The following is a 21,384-nucleotide window of genomic DNA, read 5'->3' on the forward strand; positions in this document are numbered from 1 at the left end:
GGAGTATCACTTGAGCCCAGAAGGTCGAGATCACAGCAGTAAGCCGTGATCACACCACTGCACTCCAGCCTGGGTGGCAGAGTGAGACCTGACTGAAATTGTTTTTAAAAAAGGTTATAAGCAGAGAATATAAGTGTCATAACTTTTTGAATGTCTCCTTTTTATCACCTTTTGATTCCCAAAGGCTTAAAATGAATGTTAATTTTATAACATCTGTAACATTCACACTGCCATTGCCTTTAATCTTCTGAGCTCCCCTTTCTGACTTCCCCTACAAATCGATTCTAAACCCTGCTGCTAGGGCAGTTGTCAGCTTGTGCACTTGGGTCATTTTGCACCATGACGTGGACACCTTTTTTAAAACCTGGCTTTATCTTTTGCTTTTTATTTCCTTTTGCTTTTGCCAACACTTTGAACAGCCTTGTTCTTAGTTTTCCCTACTTCTCCATTTTTAATTGTGCACTAACACAGTGTGCAGTACAGGTTTAAAAAAAAAAAGGTTAAGCTGTCACTATAGGAGTATTTGTGCACAGGATAGCTTTGAGGAAGCAGATCAAGAGCATAGCTATTACAATTTAAATACTGCAAGACATACACTTCTTTTAGTTTTGAGGTCATGACACACTTGTGAAGGCTTATGTTGCTTAGCTGTCCTCAGTTATATATTTGCCTTAAAGCAGATTTTTCAGCTAATTTTTATAGGATTTTTTTTCCACCTAAGTATTAGGTAATCAAATCATGAGATTAATAGTTACTATTTAACAGTGCCAAAAAATCTAACTTAGTAGTGTAGTTTTATCAGTTTGTTTTGTTGGGAGATTACTTGGGTATTTGTAGACATTGTTGTTGCTTTTTCCCAGGGATCGTGTTGCTATTCTGGCATCTCTAAGGTTGTGGTTCTGACCCTGAGCTTGTGAGGTTAGCAGGAGACACCTCATGTTCACTGGTTTCTGTTCTTCAGCTTTCCTGACCCACTGAATGCATGGTTTTAAAAGTGCTCATGTTCTCCTTTGGATTGTCTTTAACACAGACAAAAGATGGGCCCCCCAACCAGTGCCACATAGGATGTGGCCAAATCCTTGTTTGAAAATACTTTCAAGAGGATCTTATGAAATACCTTCCTTAGCTAGTAAGCATATCTAACTTTGAGCACCGTAAGTTTCTGTTGAAGCACCCAAGATAAAAGTCTTCTAAAATGCATTCTAGGTAATGATGAATAAGTCGACTCTTTACATGGGATTGTAACCTATAAGCCATTTAAATGTTAGAGGAGAATATCTTCTAAATGTGATAACTGATTTTAAAGTAGTTGCTGTCAGGTTATTCTGTCACTAAGTAAGTAACGTGTCCACATCATCTTCGTATAAGTGAACACCTATATATCTGTTCTCTAACTTGAGAGTGGCAGAAGAATATGTATGCAGCTTATACAAGGTAGTATTACTTCGTTCAAGAACAATATTTAAAAGAAGGGGCCAGCACAAGAGACCTGCTCGACCCACTGGAAGTTATTTTCTGACCCATCAGTGAATTGTCTAGTAATATTAGCCTTTGCAGTCATTTCAAAGTGCAGAGTTTATTAAAAAATTATCAAATACTACTATTAGGAGCCCTATGTTGTGTTTACCCATAACTGTTACTCATTTCACAGAGTAAAAGGTGGAGAATAGGTCAATAAATCTGTACTCTATGTTTTTTCTGACATATTTTTTACAATAATGAATGGGATTGACTGTGATCAGTAGGAGAATGACCTAAAACTTTAGGAAAATATTGGCCCAAGGAGACCAAACTTGTAACTTATCAAGTAGAACGCTAACCTCATTTTAGTTTTGATGTTGAAGTAACTCACTAATCTGTACTCAGTGAATTGGAGATAGTTGTTCTGTTTAAAATTGGGACACTGAAGAAAAACAAAGCATGTGTGGAAAAAAATAAAATAGAACTTCTAGAAATGACATAATAAAAATAATAGTTAATATTTACTGACCGCTTACTTTGTATTAGGCATTGTTCTAAGCTCTTTACAATTTCTGATGTATTGGTTTTTGACTCAAGTATCTTTATTTTTCTCTATATTCTTTCATCCGACTACATTTCTATGGTTTTAACTGTTGGCCCTAAGCATAAAACAGATGTGAGGATGATCTTATTCTAAGAGCTGTGCATTGTGTTCCAGCCCCAGGTTGTCTGATACCTTCCTTTCTTATCTCCCACCTGGCTCATGGCCTCTCCTGCATCAGTAGTGCCTGCTGTGGGCTTCCTGAGGCTGCACAGCATGCTTCTCATTGCTTGTCCACCACGTGCTTCTCTGGGGCTTCCTCTCCATGTCCGCCAGCAGCCTGTTAAGCTAAGGCACCTTCCCTTTCCTTGTTGCTCTTCTCTTTCTCCACTTTCTTCTTGGGCATACAGGGTCTTGCCCTTTTGCCCATGCTGGAGTACAGTGGCACAATCACGGCTTACTGCAGCCTCAACCTCCCAGACTCAAGTGGTCCTCCCACCTCAGCCCCATCCCCGACCCCCTACCAATAGCTGGGGCTACAGGCACACACCACAATGCCCTACTACTTTTTAAATTTTTTTCTAGAGACGGGCTCCCACTATGTTGCCCAGGCTATTCTTGAGCTCCTGGGCTCAACAATCCTCCTGCCTCAGCCTCCCAAAGTGCTGGGATTACAGACGTGAGCCACACATTAAATCTTCGTAATAACCCTTTGATGTAGGTTTTGTCATTATCTCCATTTTTACATGAGACTACTGAAACACACAGTTAATCCTTCTTGTAACTTGCCCAACGTGTCACAGCCGATTCATTGGAACAGCTAGTTAAGCAGCAGATTACAGAATTAATGAACTGAAAAAAATTACACAGAATATAAAATAGAAAGATAAAGAAAAAAATGAGGAAAGAAGGGATATGAGGGCTAGAATGAGAGCATCCAAATGTGATGAGTAGTTACAGGATGAGAGAAGGAAGAAAGGCCCAGTGTGAAGAGATGATGACTGAGATTTTCCTACAATTAAAACCCAAATTTTGGATTAAAGAATCACAGCAATTCTTGGCAGGATAAATAGAAATGAGTCAAACCTGTCTCCTCCAGATGTCCCCCTGACCATTGCCCCAGCTCATTCCTTTGCATCCTGCCTGGGTCCCTATGTTGACCTTCTCACTGGTGTCCTGGCCGCCAGTCTCATGTCCCTGGAAGTTGAGTCTCCTTGTAGGCTCTATGATGGCCTTCCTAAAATGCCGACTGCATCACATTAGTCCTGCCCCAGACACTTCAGTGACCCTTTATTGCTTGGGGGATAAAATGTAGGTTGCTAGGCATCACACACCAGGCTCCGTGCTCTGACCCCTCTCTGCCTCACTGCCCCCTCTACCTCACCACCACATTTCTTCCTGCTCCCTACCTACCCTGCTCCCAGTAACATTGGCAGTGCCACTTTCTTTCATATCTTCTTTCCCTCACACATGCTGTCTTCTTAGCCCAGAGTGCCCTTTGACAGCCATTTTTCTTTGAGTAAATTCTGCCAGTTCTTCAAAACTTCAGTTCATATGCCATCTTCCAGGGAATCCTCCTTTCACTCCCTGTCCCCAGTCTGAGGAAGCGACTTATCTGTGGGTCCCCGGAGTTCTTTGTGAAAATCATCTTTGGTAGCCCTCATTCCTTACTGCCATGGAGCTCCCAGAGGGGAACTCTGTATCCCCAGCTCCTGGTTCAGTGACAGGCACACAGTAGGGGACACTCAACAATGTTTGTTGGATGAATAAATGTATGGGTTGCCCTCCACATTACCTGTCTCTCTCTGTAATATGAAAATCACTTGTAGGCCAGGCGCGGTGGCTCACGCCTGTAATCCCAGCACTTTGGGAGGCTGAGGCAGGCGGATCACCTGAGGTCAGGAGTTCGAGACCAGCCTGGCCAACATGGGGAAACCTCTTCTCTACTAAAAATACAAAAATTAGCTGGGCGTGGTGGCAGGTGCCTGTAATTCCAGCTACTCGGGAAGCTGAGGCAGGAGAATCACTTGAACCCGGGAGGTGGAGGTTGCAGTGGGCCAAGGTTGCGCCATTGCACTCCAGCCTGGGCAACAAGCGCAAGACTTCATCTCAAAAAAAAAAAAAGAAAAGAAAAGAAAATCACTTGTGTGTCCTTATTAAAAATATCCATGGGCCAGTCACAGTGGTTCATGCCTATAATCCCAGCACTTTGGGAGGCCTTCCCAGGTGGGAGGACCACTTGAAGCCAAGAGTTTGAGACCAGCTTGGGCAGCGTAGCAAGACCCTATCTCCACAAAAAAAAAAATTTAAAAAGTAGTTGGGCATGGTAGTGCATACCTATAGTCCTATTATTCAGGTGGCTGAGATGGGAGGATCACTTAAGCCCAGGAGTTTGAGGCTACAGTGAGCTATAATCACACCACTACACTGCAGCCTGGGTGACAGAGTGAGACCCTGTCTCAAAAAACAAAAACAAATAAACAAAACTATGACCATGGCCGATGGCCAACAAGAGATTTACTGTTTCTTTAAAAAGTTGTTCAGAATAATCCTCCCCTGAAACGATGAAGAGTGGATAAAATATATATACAAAAATATATCTTTATAAAATATATCCATGTTTTAATATAACTTATAAGTATATATTTTAATATAATGTAAACATATGATGAAATATATTTTTATTCAGTCTTAGTTGTGTGTGTGTGTATACATATATATTTATAGAGAGAGAGAGAGAGAGAGCCTTAAAAGCATTGAAGATCTGACAAGCTAGTAAGAAACTACCAAGCCAGAGAGGTAAATAAGCAGGAAGGAGCTTTAGCCCTGAGGACACTATCAATCCTGAAACACTGACACTGTCCTTGGACAGCCTCTGTGGAAGAAATGGAAAACGGCACCCAGGAACTAAGCAAGCTGGGGAGTGCCAAGAGAGCCCGCCTCCAAAAGGCTGGTCCCTTTCATTCTGCTCTCTCAGAATGAAAATGAGTTGCATGGGAGAAGCCTTGCATGGAGTATATCCTGGGCTGGAATTTCCTGGTTTGTCTAGGATCCTCAAAGACTTCACTTTGCGTTAAGGTGGCCCCAGGCTGGTGTGGTGGTGGGTGTCATCTGGCAGAAACAAGGAAGTTACTTGCATTCTGTTCCACAAATAGAGGAATTCCTACAAGTAAATGTTATAATGTAGTGACAAATACACAAAACCAGGCACAAAAAAATACAGCTAAGAAAATAAATTTATGAAAAAGTTAAAAGTTATAATAAAATAAATATCATTTAAAGCAACCTTGATTGCCACTTGAAACTTAGGAAATTTTCAAAGATTTAGAGTGGGGCCAAATCACAAACTCAATGCTGCGGAACCCAAGCAGAAAAGGAAGGGGCTCAGGTCCTTTAGAGCAGGGAATTCCTTGGTCCTACATACCTCAAAGCATGATCTGAAATGGGTTATGGGTATATCCCAGTGGCTCTGCAGACTCCTGGCTGTGGAGAGTGTCACAATCTGAGAGCCAGAATGGCTCTAAAGGGAGGGCCCAGGGATCCAGGCTTACGACTCTTGCTCTTGTTAAAAGCTGATCTGGTCGCTGTGATTGTTTTCAGGTGAAGGTCACACGCCCTAGCTAAACAGGCAGTTGCTACACAGCTCAAGCCAGTTGTTCCAAGGAATAATGTGAGCCTGGTATTGCCTGGTCTTTTGATTAAGTGTAAAATATGTATTTTTATGTCTATAAAAATATGTAACTGGACTACATAGCAGCTAAGATAGATAGCTATACCTAATATATCAACACAGATATATTTCAAAAACAATGGTGTTTTTGAGAAAAGGCAAGATGCAGAAGATACCTAAAAAATAATGCCATATATTCAGAATTCATAAACATGAAATACAATATAATACTTATATGTATTATACAGTATGTTGTTTATGGCTATAGTAACATAATAGAAGTATAAAAACTTACATAGGAATATAAATACAAAATTTAGGCTAGTAGTAACTTCTGACAAGACAGAAGAAATAGGATGTAGAACAGTACACAAATTATATGTACAATGTGTAATGCTTTATTTAAAAAATAAATTGATAATATAAAATGTTAAGATTCTGGGTAGTCAGTATATAGCTCTTTATTATTCTTTCTACTTTTCTATATTTTTGAAGGGGAAATATTGAAATGCTTTATGATAATACTTAACCTAACAAAGCAAGAGTCAAACCCTGTGTGGACATCTGGTATCCGTGAGCCGGTGTGGCCCTCAGAGCACCAGTTTGCAAGCTTTGATTTAGAAAGTCAAGCCATAACTGCTGAGTATCGGTAGCATTAGGGCCCATTACCATTGGTAACATCACCAATTTGTATGACACCTTCTGAAAGTACACTGTCAAGAACTATAAAATTATTAATATTCACAAACCCACTAGGAAAATTTTGGAAATTTTAGCAGAGACAGGGTTTCACCATGTTGGCCAGGCTGGTCTTGACCTCCTGACCTCATGATCTGCCTGCCTCGGCCTCCCAAAGTGCTGGGATTACAGGCATGAGCCACCACGCCCAGAATTTTTTTTTTACAGAAGCATTTCTTCTTAAAAAACTTTAATTATTTATTTCCCAAAGGTCTGCCCTCTAATCTACTAAAAACCTTTTATACATGAATAATTTATGGTATTATCTATAATTTGAAAAAAATAGAAACAATTTTAAGTGTCTATCAATGAAGGATAGTTGTAAATTATGGGGTACTAACTGTATAGAATATTATAACATCATTAAAAATTATTTTGAAGACAATGTCAAAATTAGAAAATGCTTATAGGCGAATATGTAAAATATAAAATAGGAAATTTTTATGTGGCAATATTACAACTATAAAAATACATGTATATTTGAACAAAGATTGGACAAGAATAGACAAAAATGAAAACCAGATAACTTGAAATTATGAGGAATTAAAAATTTTTTAATTTCTTTCTTTGTTTTACTCTGAATAGGATTGAAGAATGATATGTTTGAGAAGACCATTTGAGTCACTTTGGTTGTTTTATTTTTGAGATACTATACTAGAGTACTTTTTGTTGTGGTTTTTATCTCATGCTTAATTTTAAAATTTCAGCCATCAGAAATAGAAATGGAGACTCAAATACATCTCTATGGTCACACAGAAGAGATAACCAGCTTATTTGTTTGCAAACCATACAGTATACTGATAAGTGTGAGCAGAGACGGAACCTGCATCATATGGGATTTAAACAGGTACAGAAGGTCTCCAAATCAAACATAGCATTTTTAATATATCCATTTTTACTATATGAAATAGATAAACCAAAATAATGTCTTTACGTTATAATCATTTTAACCATGAAACACATGCTTAAAGGTAGTAAGATTGCCTATTATATTTTATTGAAGTCATACAGTCAGATAGGAAAACATGTATGCCTTATGTACAATAGGTACATAGACTGAGAAGAAGAATCACAAAATAAGAGAATGTAATTATATTTAATGATCATATACAAATTCATGTCTTTTTTCTTTCAGGTTATGCTATGTACAAAGTCTGGCGGGACACAAAAGCCCTGTCACAGCTGTCTCTGCCAGTGAAACCTCAGGTGATATTGCTACTGTGTGTGATTCAGGTGAGCTTGCTCCAACCCAAAGCACAGGGCTGGCTGGTGCTCTAACAGCGCATTCGGCCAGTGGTTACCTCCTAGGTCGAGCCATTCTCTCAGGTCCCTGCCAGATCTAAATACTTTGGTAACAGCATGTATATGTATAGAAATACAATATGGTCCAAGACTGAGTGCATCAATTTAGGCCTCAGCTTATGCAGAAGTTAGTATTGTCATAATTTAACTATTTTTCTGATACATGTAAAATTGCATTTGAGTACATGTTAAGCTAAGCAAATTATTGTTACATAGTTTTTTCAGTTTTCTTGGTTTTGACTTTTCTCCCCTTTTTTGCTTCTGCTTTATAACTATTGGCTTTGTTACCTTCCTCCTGTGAAAGAACAAAATTTTAACAAATTGAGTTGGAAAATTGAATTAGCTTTTATTAATGATTCGTGAATCAGGCAGCATTCCATCTATGAAACAGAAAGGTACCCCAGTGAGTTGAGCAGAGGAGATAGGCTTCATAGGCAGAAAAAGCTGAAGAAAGCAGAAACAAGGAACAAAACTCAGATAGATCATTCCACATTTACTTTCCTTAGAGGATTAAAGCAGAAGGAACTTCCTTATCATACCAGCTCAACTTGAGTGATCCCCTATCATTGATTGCTGTGAATCTCCTGTTTTTTGGAAAACTAGCCCATTTCCAAGTTCAGTTTGATTATGCGTCACCTCGCACAAGTGACTACTCCATTCTTGTTTGATCTGGTATGTTAGGGCCTAGTGCAGGAGCTCAGTCCAAAACATTGGCCTCCCGTAAATTTTATTTAACACTCCTGACTAAATGAAAAGCCTCAGCAGATGACCAGCTTTAATATATGTCTTCCAGGTTCAGACAGAGAGCAATAGTATAGAATAGTAAATGGAAGTATAATTTGCCTTAAAAATTACATGACAAAAATATATCACCTAATCAAGAGTGTTTTGTTGTTGTTGTTGTTTCATATATACGTGTTAAGAAACCAATGCATCCAGCAGAAAAGAACAGTTGGAAAATTCATGAATTTTCTGTTTGCATTTCTATTTTTAAGGGTCTTAAGATGCAAAGGATCCTCTGAAAAACTGTTTGCTTCTTTCTGTCCATTCAGTGTTGGACATACCCATAGTGGGTAGTCCTCTATCCTTTGCTTGCATTTTTTACATTGTTTCTTTTTTTCTAACACAAAATGTATGGTGTTTTTCCAGAGACTAACCAGTTCTCTGACACCAACTGGGTGTCCCACCGTGCAGTTCAATTGTGACACTAGAAGTTTGCAAATTTGGAGGCTGCCATGAGCCCCACCCTCAGGTTCAATAATTTGCTAGAATGACTCACAGAACTCAGTAAAACACTATTTATACTTAACAACTATCATTTATTATAAAGGATAGAAATGAACAGCAGCTGAAGAGGTGCACAGGACCAGGTCTGGAAGTGTCCTGAGTGCTGGAGTGTCTGTCCTCCTGGAGTCAGGGTTGTGGAGTTAGGGTGCACCATGTTCTGGCACACAGTTGTTAGAAACAAGTGCTTGGTGCCGTAAAGAAAAACTAGCACTTAGAAGATTTCTGAGGAAGGCACATTTACTTCTGCAGAAAGGTGCTGCCTGCATCCGACCAACTGATCATAAGAGCACACCGAAAAAAGGAGATAAAGATTTTTATCCCTAACACAGCTCCTGTTGCTGTGTCCTCTCGCCATTGGCTGGAGTCAGACTGCACAATCTAAACTAACTCAATTGGCTAAGACTTAAAGTTTTCTAACTATGGTAAACATGCAGTTTGCAAGAGGAGGGGAGGAAGAGACTGTTGCTAAGGCAGGAAGGGTAGTTTATAGAACAAGTCTGGGCATGTCTGGGCATATAGAGGTTTGCTAGTTACAAAATAAGCAAGGGTGGGGGCTGTTTACAGAGCAAGAAAGACCAAGGGAGCTTGGAACTTATTATTTCTGACACTTTTCCCCTTTTGATTTTATACTTCTTCCTCTTCAGAGTTCTTAAATTTTTCTAACATCTCTTGGCTTTGTAGTTCCTTTTGGTTGTTTAAGAGTAGGAACTTATTTGAGTAGGGCGGGGGAGAATCGAGAGAGGTTTTGGTAAGAGCTTTTTCTATAAGCCTTTGCCTTAATCCACGAATACAAGGTATGATGCAGCAACTTACAAGAATGAGTACACTGATAACAATTGCAAGGGGGGTAAAGATTGATGTTATGAGTCCTTTCTTTTTCTAAACCATTTTTCTATGAATTTTTGGCTAATTTATTTGCTAGGGTGGTAAGGCCCTGTAGGGCTTTTGTGATTGTTCTACTGGGGGCTGTGTTGTTAGGGATAAAAGTACAACATTGGACTCCAATCATGACACAGACCCCGCCCTTTTTGGCCAATATTATGTTAAGGACTATTCTATTTTCCTAAGCCATCTGACTGGTAGGACCTAATTGTTCAGCTGTTCCTTTAATGGCATCCCTAGTATAGTTAGCAAACTGCTGTTGATTATAATAAAGGTAATTTATCCAGTCTACATTTTTGCTTGCAGTTACCCATGAGAACAATATAGATTCAAATCCTGCAGCTATTTGATTCCTGGCTTTAAATTCATTTAGCACCTCTTGTGGAACTTTGATAGCATTTATATATATGTGATGATCAAAAGACCCGAGGGGGACACTTTTTTTTTTTACGATTGTTCTTTCTATTTGGTTGATGAAATGCCAGGGTGAAAGGGATGGCTAATTGGATTAGAGCGCAAATGCCACTCCACTTGCTTGGCAGAGTACTTAATAGTGGTCCACTACAATACTACCATACATCCGCTTGGGGATGAACAAGGGCAGACAGGCTGGTTAACTCTTGAAAAGGCTTAGATTCACTGCATCCTGTTAGGCTTCCAAGGAATGCCAAATATTCCCCCTGTCGTGAGAGACACAAGGTAAAATTGACATTGTTACTTGGAGGCCAAATAGCTCTGGAGGGCTGACCCACAGAGCCTGTAACTTCTGGGAATAGTAACGAGAGACTGGCATGCCTTATTGCCCCGGGCTGTGGGGTCTTGGAAGAGAGCTGCTATGTAGTTCATATTCTATGGGTCAGAGGACCATCCAAGTGGAAAGGGGACGGTTTGGGTCTCTGCTCTGCCTGTTGCAAAAGCGCAACAATCGCTTTTATTTAAGGTGTGAGCGGAATATTTAATCCATTTCAGCCAGGCATTTATATCTTGGTACCCAGTTTTTATGGCTAAAGTTTGTTTTAAATCCTTGACTTTTATTATAACTACTTTGGTTTTGTCATTGGGCATGAAATGGTAGATGGTTTGATTGGATGGGCTTGGGGAAGGGGTAACAACAGAGGATAGCGGGGAAGAAACAAAGCGCATTTCAAAGAAGCCTGTAGAGTCCTTTCTAACGGCATTTTCTCCTAGACCATAGAAGCGCCTAAGGTGGGGTTAGAGTTGCTAGAGGTAGGGATAGTAATAGAGATGAGTAGTGGGTTGCACTGGTGGGTGTGACAGTTGTGGGGGGTGGTGACTCCTTTGGTGAAATGGAGGTAAGGCTTTAGGGTGGTGCAATCATCTGAGGATGTCTAACCTTGATTTTTGGTGGTCTAAACAACATATGCCCTTTGAGAACATAAATTGGGGAGAGAGTGCTGATCTCCCCACCATAGGCGGGATAAGGGGGCGGTAGTGGCTTCCCTGGAGGGGCAGGGGTATTTTTCTGATGCTATTTCTCTTTGGCGTTGAAGGTTCCTGCAGGGTATAACAAAACAAGCATTAAAAGTAATATTTTGGGGTGAGCTTGACTTAGTTACATTAATAATAAAATGGAGGGGGTGGTTAAGGGAAAGAGAAGAGAAAAAAAAAGAGACAGACTGATTAGACTTTTCTTTTTAACATTGCTTTGGTGGGAGTTGGCCCTGAGACATTGGTCCATGGCTTTGAAGAGGGCAGTGCTTTCTGTACTCGGGTATAATGGGTCTACCCTTTTTCAGCAGTTTGGATTACTGTTTCAGTTGTTAAGAGCACCAGGTAAGTTCCTTCCCAGATGGGCTCGAGCTTTCCCTCTTTCCAACTTCTGATAAGGACGTGATCTCTGGGTTGGTGTCGGTGAACTGGGAGTTTGAGGGGTGGAGTTTGTGCTAGGAGGCTTTGAGTCTTGAGGGAGTGAGTAAAGGGTGGAAGACAGACTAAATACATAGTTTCTAAGAAACTGATCCTTTGTCTCAAATGTTGGGAGGTCAGTAGTGGAATTTAAATAAGGCAACCTATAAAGCATTTTATAAGGGGATAAGCCGATATCTTTCTAGTGAGCAGTTCAGACTCTTAATAGGGTAATGGGAAGACACTTAGTCCATGGTAATCGAGTTTCTAGAATTAATTTTTTTAATTAAGTTTAGAAAAGTTTCTTCAGTTATAAAAGTAATCAAATCCCTTTTCACAATGGAAAGTTCTACATGATCTTAAGAACTAAAATATCATGATTTGAAAAGCAATATGGAAAGTTATTTGCAGTACAAACTCTATCACATTCACTTAAAAAGCAGCCAAAGTTGCTTTTTTCTAGGTATACAGGCAACATTCCACACCATTCAATACTACCTCCCTTTTGTGAAACACTTTCTTCTGGTGGCTTTCAGAATACTAGTCTCCTGATTTTTCTTCTAGGTCACTGGTGGGTCCTTCTCAGTCTTTTGCTGGTTCCTCTTCTTTTTGTCTACTTCTTAACAATGGCATACCTTAGGTCTCTTGTCTTTTGCTACCTTCTCTTCTCTAGCTGTACTAGGTGATCTTATCCAAAGTCATGGTTATTCCCTAATGACTCCTAAATTTATTTTTCCAGTTCCAAATTATACCCTGAAATCCAGACTTGGATATCTAATTGCCTACACAGCATTTTCAACTTAACACAGCCAAAACAAAACTTGATTCTACATTCCTCCAAACTTGTTCCTTCTCCAGTATGCCTCCTCTCTGAATTTCAGATTCACCCAGTTGACAGGTCAAAAACCTGAGTCATCCTTTACTCTTCTCCTTCTTTCTCCTTATTATATCCAAGCTATTAGCAGACATTATCTTCTCTACTTACAAAATAGAGTCTGAATCTAACTTCTAACTTTTCCTACCCTAACATCTATCACACTAGTCCAAAACTGTTACCTAGAACACTAAAATAATCTAACTGGTCTTTGCTTTCCTCTTTAATCTTTTTCAGTCTAACTTTCACACTGTAGCTCTATATTTCCTAAAGGTACATCGAATTATGTCATCCTCTTCTTAATCTAATTGTTTCCCATTTACATATCTATGCCAGGCTATAAGGACCTGGCTTTCTTCCTTATGTCACTTCTTACTATTCTTCTCTCTTAATCACTATGCTGTAACCTCACTGACCTCTTTGTTATTCCTTAAACATGCCAAGTAAGTTACATTTTAGGGCCTTTTCACTTGCTTTTACCTTTGTCCAGAATGCTTTTTCCCTAAATATTTATATGGCTCATATGCTTACCTCACTGGGGTCTCTGCATATGTTATCTCTTCAAACAGGCTTCCCCAAGCCATCTTATCTAAAGTATTAACCCTCCCCACATTCTGTCCCAGTGGGATTCATCCTGGGATGTAAAGATGATTCAACATATACAAATCAGTAAATGTGATATATCATGTTAACAGAATGAAGGACAAAAGCCATATGATAATCTCAAAAGATACAGAAAAAAGCATTTGACAAAATTCAATGCATTCTATCCCTATTCCCTGCCTTTTATTTATAGCAGTTGATATATTTGCTTATATTGTTATTGTTTGTCTTCTCCATTGGAATGTAAACTCCATAAAAACAGGTACTTTGGGCTGGGTGCAGTGGCTCACACCTGTAATCCCAATGCTTTGGGAGGCTGAGGCAGGTGGATCACTTAAGGTCAAGAGTTTGAGACCAGCTTGGCCAACATGACAAAACCTTGTCTCTACTAAAACTACAAAAATTAGCTGGGCGTGGTGGCAGGTGCCTGTAATCCTTGTGAAAATAAATAGTTTAAATACTAGCTCCATTTCTTTTCCCAAATAGAGCTCAGGTTTACTGTCTTTTCATTATCTTTCCAATATTTTAACATGAGACTTAGAGGGTTATCAGAGGGAATCATACTATCTGCTTTGCTCTTTGTAGTTTTTGCTTTACTAGGGTTATTTCCCATCCTGGAAGTTTTAGATGTGTCCCTGAGTTTCCTGAGTGTATGGGGTTCAACCTCTCTTACTAGAGATTTCTTGCACCCTTTCCCTGGAGACTTAACCCCCCTCCCCACTGGAGGTTTCTTGCACTCCTTTACTTTACTGCACACTCGCTTTGCACTTAATTGTGCATCTCATTCACATACTTTCAACCTCCAGGATGTCCCGACCACCAAAGAAGTACTTCACTGCCCCTGCGGCTTTTCTTACCTTGGTCTGTGCACAGAATTACTTGGTCACCATGGCATCTGTAGGCCTTTTCCTTCCATGTTGCTGAGAATCTCGGTATATTCATCATGCTGGTGGGTCTCAATCCCTCATTCTTGAGGCTGCTGCAGTGAGACACGTCTCCTCACAAGAGATGATTGGAGACCCTTCTCCGGAGGAGAATGGGATCCCAGATGTGCCCCCATTTTGTTAGAAACAAGTGCTCAGTGCCTCAAAGAAAAACCAGCACTTAGACAGAACATTTCTCAGCAAGGCACATTTACTTCTGCAGAAGGGTGCTGCCTGCATCCGTCTGATTGCAAGAGCATACCAAACAAAGGAGAGAAGAGTTTTTATCCCTAACGCAGCTCCTGTTACTGTGTCCTCTCCCCATTGGCTTGAGTTGGACTGAACAATCTAACCCAATTATTGGCTAAGACTTAAACTTTTCTAAATATGGTAAATATGCCATTTGCAAGAGGAGGGGAGGAAGAGACTGTTGCTAAGGTGGGAAAGGTAGTTTACAGAGCAAGTCTGGGCATGTCTGGGCATACAGAGGTTTGCTAATTACAAATTAAGCAAGGGGTGGGGCCTGTGTACAGAGCAAGAAAGACCAAGGGAGCTTTGAAGAGAAACTTATTATTTCTGACATAGTTGTGTTCACCAACCCAGAAGTGCTCCTACCCTTGTCATTTAGGGACTTTATGAAGGTTTTGTTACATAGGTCAATCTCCATCCCCACTCTGCTCCCAGTGTCACTGGTAGAGGGTGTTGACTGCAAGTTGTCCAGGTTCTTGGTGTTTTGAACAAAGAATTGGACAAAATGCCCAGCAAAGCAAAGAAAGAATGAAGCAACAAAGGAACAAAAGCAGGAATTTATTGAAAATGAAAGTACACTCGGCAGTGTGGAAGTGGACCCAAGCAGCGGCTCAAGGGCCTGGATATAGAATCTTCTTGGGTACAAATACCCTCCGGAGGTTTCCCATTGGCCACTTTATGCTCACCTCATGTGAATGAAGTGGTATCCCACAATCAGTCTGATGGGTTGCCTGAAACCACCAATCAGAAGCTTAAATGGAGTTACAAAGGTCACACTCCTGTGGAAACATCTGATTGCTTTTTGCAACCAATCGTAGGCTAAGGTGAAGTTACAAAGTTGCAAATGAAGAGTCCACCCACAATCAGTTTGATTGGTTGCAGACAGCCAATTTCCCATCTGCCAGCAGAAAACGTGGGAGTTTTGCAAAGGGAGTAGCCTCTGGTCCCTTTGTTCTTTAGGCCTGGAAAGTTAGGGTTTTCCTTTCAATTTAGTTATAGGAAGTGAGTGTGAAACGGTCTTAGGTTCCCTGCCTCCAGACCCTATTCTCCTGCCTCACCAGGAGGTGGGCATGAGAGTTGGGGTGTATCTGGAAGTTTCAGTCCTCAATCATGTGGTTGATTTTTCTGGTGACCAGCCTCTAGACTGAAGCTATGTAGTCCTCCCCACTGAGAGTCATCTCATTAGCATACAGAAGACAGTAAATTCCAAGGGCTTTAGGGACTCTGTCCCAGGAACCAGGGACAAAGACCAAATACTTATTTTTCATTATACCACAGATACCTGTTAGGGTTTTGTTATTGTTGTTTCTACAAAACATTCATTTATTCTTGTGTTCAAGAGAAGTAATATCTTCAGTCATGATTAGATTTCAGATATGAAAGAATTTTTGCTAGTCTTAGCCCCCAGTTGTAAAATAATGTCATGAAAACATTATTTCCTAATGATTATAACAAAGGGAAAAGATCTTAAAGAGTTGACTTTGGTAGTACAAGTTTGTGCAAATGATTGATGATTTTTTATTTCCTTGATTTGTGCATTAGCAGCTTTTAGTGTGTCATATCAAGAGGAATACTGGGGAAATAATATAATGATTATTTATATGGAGTTCTCTACTTTCTTGTTTTGGCAGTGTTTGAAAGTTAGGACTGATCCTGAGGGAGTTGAATTTTATAAAGTTAATTACTTTCCTGCTGCCGGTAGTGATTTATATCTGTGATATTATATCAGCTAGTCATATGGGAATGAGAAACAAAATTACTTTTTCTGCAATTACCAACTCACTAGTAGGGTATTCAGGTGTCCCTGGGTAGCACACAATATAATAGAGTAATGGGTAAAACTTTTTTCCAATTTGAACAAAAAGGCCTTGTCAACTTCTTTTAAGGTCTCTTGATACATATATAAAAGAAATCATAAAGAGCACTTGGTATATAGAGAACATAATTTTTTAAATTACTTTTTTAAAGAGAGGTCAAATTTATCTCTAGCAAGCCAGACTAGAGTTCATCCTCCTATTTTCTTGTAGGCCAAGAAGGAAAGAAAGTTATCAGATTTAACCTATCAAAAATTTTGACTATTTATTGGATATCATCCAAGTAATCTTAAAATTTAAAAAAATATATATATGTCTATGTATGTATATACGTACAGACAATCCTTTGTATCTGTGGGTTTCACATCCATGGATTCAACCAACCTCAGATTTGAAAATATCTGGGGAGGAAAATGGATGGTTGCATCTGTACTTAGTATGTACAGACTTTTTTCTTATTATTATCCAAACAATACAGTATAACAACTATTTATATAGCATTTATATTGTATTTGGTATTATAAATAATCTAGAGGTGATTTAAAGAATACAGGAGGAGGCCGGGCACGGTGGCTATGCCTGTAATCCTTGCACTTTGGGAGGCCGAGGTGGGTAGATCACGAGATCAGGAGATCAAAACCATCCTGGCTAACACAGTGAAACCCCGTCTCTACTAAAAATTCAAAAATTTAGCCAGACATGGTGGTACTCGCCTGTAGTCCCAGCTACCCAGGAGGCTGAGGCAGGAGAATCGCTTGAAGGAGGCAGAGGTTGCAGTGAGCTGAGATTGTACCACTGCACTCCAGTCTGGGCAACAGAGCGAGACTCCATCTCAAAAGAAAAAAAAAAAAGAATACAGGAGGATGTACAGAGGTTATATGCAAATACTACACCATTTTATATCAAGGACTTGAGCATCCATGGATTTTGATATCCTCAGGGGTCCTGGAACCAATCCCTCTCAGATGCCTAGGGACAACTGTATTATGTGCCTGTGCTGTATGTGTAACATCTTCTCAAAAGTTACATTGTCAAGCTCATTCCTCCTGATCATAATTTCTCAGTTCTTATGATGGGATATGGTTTTTATAGTGATAAGATGTGAAATGTATTAAACTGTGAAAATGTAATCAGTGATTTCTGGCGGGGGGGTGGGGGTGTTTACCATTCTATCACTGGATCAAAATATATGCCTTTGAACTAAGGTGAGACATCCATAGCCTGGTCCTCTGTTGCCAATGGCAAGATAGAGTTAGTAAAATATTCTAAGATTCACAGTGGGGTGGTTCTTTAATTTATTTTTATTTTCATGACTGTGTATACGAAGGATAGAGATGCTTTTCAGGAATGCCTAGGTTTCTGACTTTTAGTTGATGTGTTAAATTATACATTCAAGCAATCTGGTATTGGGTAACAGTGTCAAATTTTGATACTTACAGAAGTAGGCAGATGAGTAGTTATTTGGTTTTGTGGTAGCCCGAGTTACTGAGTGAGCTGCTAGGATAATTCTTTGGCTACTAAGTTCCATGCCATACTTGAGAGTCCAGGCCCACATTTAGATTTTTTGTTTTGAAGGATTAAGCCATGCAGTAGTGGTAGCTATGGGTTACAGCGAGAAACCCCTACCTCAATATCTTTTATGGCTATGTTTCCAGTGACTTCAATGAGCGTTCTAGCCTTACTAGTACTTACCTAATTATTTTATCTTTTAAAAAAATATTTTAGCCAACATTTAATTCAAAAGAAAGGTTGAAATGTAGCCTACTCATGGAAAATATTGTCTATAATTCTATTTCTTTAGCATACTGAGTCTCCTGCATCTTGATGCTATATTTAGATATCTCATAATCAATGTTCTACAATGGGAAAACTTAGTAGAACATTGGGCGTGTGTGTGTGTGTGTGTGCATGTGTGTCTCAATGTATATTTAAATAAAATTTGCCATTCCAGCCATTTTTTAAGTATTCAGTTCAGTGGCATTAATTATATTAACAGTGTTGTGCAGCCATCACCACTATTTCCCCATTCCTCCTCCCTCAGCTTCCAGCCCCTGGTAACCTCTATTTTACTTTCTATCTCTCTGAATTTGCCCATTGTAGATATTTTATGTAAGTGGAATCATACAGTACCTGTCTGTTTGTGTCTGGCTTATTTCACTTAGCATGATGTTTTCAGGGTTCATCCATGTTTTCACATGCTTCATTCCTTTTTACGGCTAAAGAAAATTGTGTGTGTGTGTGTGTGTGTGTGTACATACTGCATTTTGTTTATGCATCTGTTGATAGACGTTTAGGTTGTTTCCTCTTCCTGGCTATTGTGAATAATGCTGCAACACACTGGGCATTTTGATCTGTGGTATTTGGTGGTCTTTGGCATATTTTTAAATGAAGCATTGTTTATATGTTTCTTTGCTATAAAATATGAAATATTTTCATTGTCTTAATAAAAGACAGAAGCAAAGCCTCTACTTATATGTTAATGAAAAGATAAAATTAAATGTAGTGAGACTATGTCATCAAACTTTATTGTGCCTCCTAACCGCTTTATCAGTATGAGAATATTTCCCCAGAGAAGGCTGGACATATCATCATCAGCCCCCAAACCATCCTGTTTATAAAGCATGGCAGGCAATTATGCTTCCCCCAACCCCAGAAAACTAAAAGAAAAACTTTTGGTTACTCTGTAATCTTTGAAAAGAAAAAATTAATAAGGTATTGCTTTATAAGATTTAATCTTAGATGTTCTGAAGAATACTTTTTCTTCTTTTTTTAAGTTAAGTTTTAACTCAGGTAATTTTTACTACACCTTTTTTTTTCTTCAAAAGTCACATAAGTCACTTTTTTTTTTTTTTTTTTTTTGAGATAGAGTCTCTGTCGCCCAGGCTGGAGTGCAGTGGCACTATCTCGGCTCACTGCAACCTCCACCTCCTGGGTTCAAGTGATTCTTCTGCCTCAGCCTCCCTAGTAGCTGGAACTACAGGCGCCCACCACCACCCCTGGCTAATTTTTTTGTATTTTTAGTAGAGATGGGGTTTCACCATGTTGACTAGGCTGGTCTCGAACTCCTGACTTCAGGTGATCCACCCGCCTCGGCCTCCAAAAGTGCTGGGATTACAGGCATGAGGCACCACGCCTGGCCAAGTCACTTCTTATAGATGGTTTCACAGAATATTTCCTTCACTTTTTGGAGACTGTTTAGCTTTCCAAGTATTTTCAGTCATAACTCATATTTGGTGGTTCGTATGCTGAAATATTACAATTACACAAAGATGATTATTTTACCTTGTTACTGTACACATAGATTGCTGCTGCTGCTTTTTATTTTTTCGCTGGTTATTGTCTCTTGATTAATACATAAAGATCTATGCAACTTGGCCTGGTGCAGTGGCTCACGCCTGTAATCCCAGCACTTTGGGAGGCCGAGGTGGGCTGATCACTTGAGGCCAGGAGTTCAAGACTAGCCTAGCCAACATGGCAAAAACCGATTTCTACTAAAAATATAAAAATTAGCCGGATGTGGTGGCGTGCACCTGTTGTCCCAGCAACTTAGAAGGCTGAGGCAGAAGAATCTCTTGAACTCAGAAGGCAGTTACAGTGAGCCAAGATCACACCACTGCACTCCAGCCTGGGCGACAGAGTTAGACTCTGTCTCAAAAGAAAACGAAAAAGAAAAATCTGTGCAACTTGTGTAGTAATTTCATTTATACAGTCTTCAGTCATGGGTTGTCTACAAACTTCATCAATAAACAAATGAGCTTGCCCTTGAGGGTTGCCCTTCTGGGGCCAAATGTGGGCTCTGAGACAGCCACATTCTGGTAACCTGCAGGATGATTTGGGTGTTTTAGCTGGCGGAGGCAGTGACCTCAGACTCTGGACGGTGAACGGGGATCTCGTTGGACATGTCCACTGCAGGGAGATCATCTGTTCCGTGGCTTTCTCCAACCAGCCTGAGGGAATATCTATCAATGTAATCGCTGGGGGATTAGAAAATGGAATTGTAAGGTAAGAGAAATTTGGATTCTCTTTTTTTGATTTCATTCATAAGGACACAGGAGTTTCAGAAATTAATTTTTAATATCTAGGCATATTAATATTCAGTATTTAGAGATTTAAACTCACCTTGGGATGTAGGTTCTTTAGTTATTCCTGTTTTATTTCTAAATAATAAAGATAGCTTTAGTACAGTTTTGAAGTTTTATGTTAACTATAAAAGATTAACAGTATGGAAGTATACAAAGTTAAAAATTCTCTTATTCCCACATCTACCCCCTGCAAACTCCCTAGAGGGAACTACTGTTAATTGTTTGTTACATTTCCTTCCAAATGATTTTTAACAAATAAACAAATGTAGAGGGCTTTTTAGGGAGAGTAATTTTAGTTTGCATAATTAGATGATTTTTTTCCCCTCTAGGTTATGGAGCACATGGGACTTAAAGCCTGTGAGAGAAATTACATTTCCCAAATCAAATAAGCCCATCATCAGGTAAGATTTTCTCCCCCTCTTATGCTTCAGAATACAATTTGTGATTGTATTTTTCGTAGAGAGGTATTTAAGCACACAGACTTAAAGAAATGTGCAATTGAAGTCATCATGAAAAGCCAACCACTTAACACACAGCGGGTTGTCCGTGACCCAGCAGCAAGAGAGACCACACTCCTTGTCTTCATGGAGCTTAAAATCCGAGTCAGTGACTCAGAGTCTAGTGGAAAGACATGCTTGTAGTGTGTCTCTGGAATCATAGAGACTGTATTTTTTCCTTTCATATTTGACAAGACCATAATGGTGATTGATAGCTGCAGGGGTGCTTGATAAAACAGATAAATAATCAGTTACTCTTTGCTTAGTTAACAAATTTGACTTTAAATAATTAGAAATAAAGTGATTCAAATTTTACTTTATTAAATTAAATGTATTTTCAGTGTACTAAATTTAAAGTTTAAGGAACCTAAATTAATTACTAATGTTACATTTTTTTCCTTTTCTCTTTTAGGGAAATAATATATAGCCATAAAATACTTATTTATCTTTATAAGGAGAAAATATAGTACTGTTATATTTTTTAAAGTTTTGTACACCCAAATATTTGTTGTTTATGTAATAAAGCATAAACAAGGAGGCAAAAGAAGATATGCAAAGAAAAATAGAATGTACTGAGTTTTGTGATCCTGATTTT

The 21,384-nt window shown here is 39.3% G+C and overlaps 1 protein-coding gene across 3 annotated transcripts in view; it reads left to right on the forward strand.

Moving 5' to 3' along the window:
* LYST (lysosomal trafficking regulator) overlaps positions 1-21,384 on the forward strand; it is a 222,156-nt gene that overhangs the window by 198,521 nt on the left and 2,251 nt on the right. For all 3 annotated transcript variants that reach the window (XM_063595304.1, XM_057299849.2, XM_057299854.2), the window contains 4 exons: positions 7,118-7,257; positions 7,546-7,643; positions 20,056-20,212; positions 20,622-20,693. In XM_063595304.1, coding sequence (XP_063451374.1) covers positions 7,118-7,257; positions 7,546-7,643; positions 20,056-20,212; positions 20,622-20,693 — 467 coding nt within the window. The remainder of the gene's footprint in view (positions 1-7,117; positions 7,258-7,545; positions 7,644-20,055; positions 20,213-20,621; positions 20,694-21,384) is intronic.

This window comes from Pan paniscus, chromosome 1 (assembly GCF_029289425.2).
Source record: "Pan paniscus chromosome 1, NHGRI_mPanPan1-v2.0_pri, whole genome shotgun sequence".
NCBI lineage: Eukaryota > Metazoa > Chordata > Mammalia > Primates > Hominidae > Pan > Pan paniscus.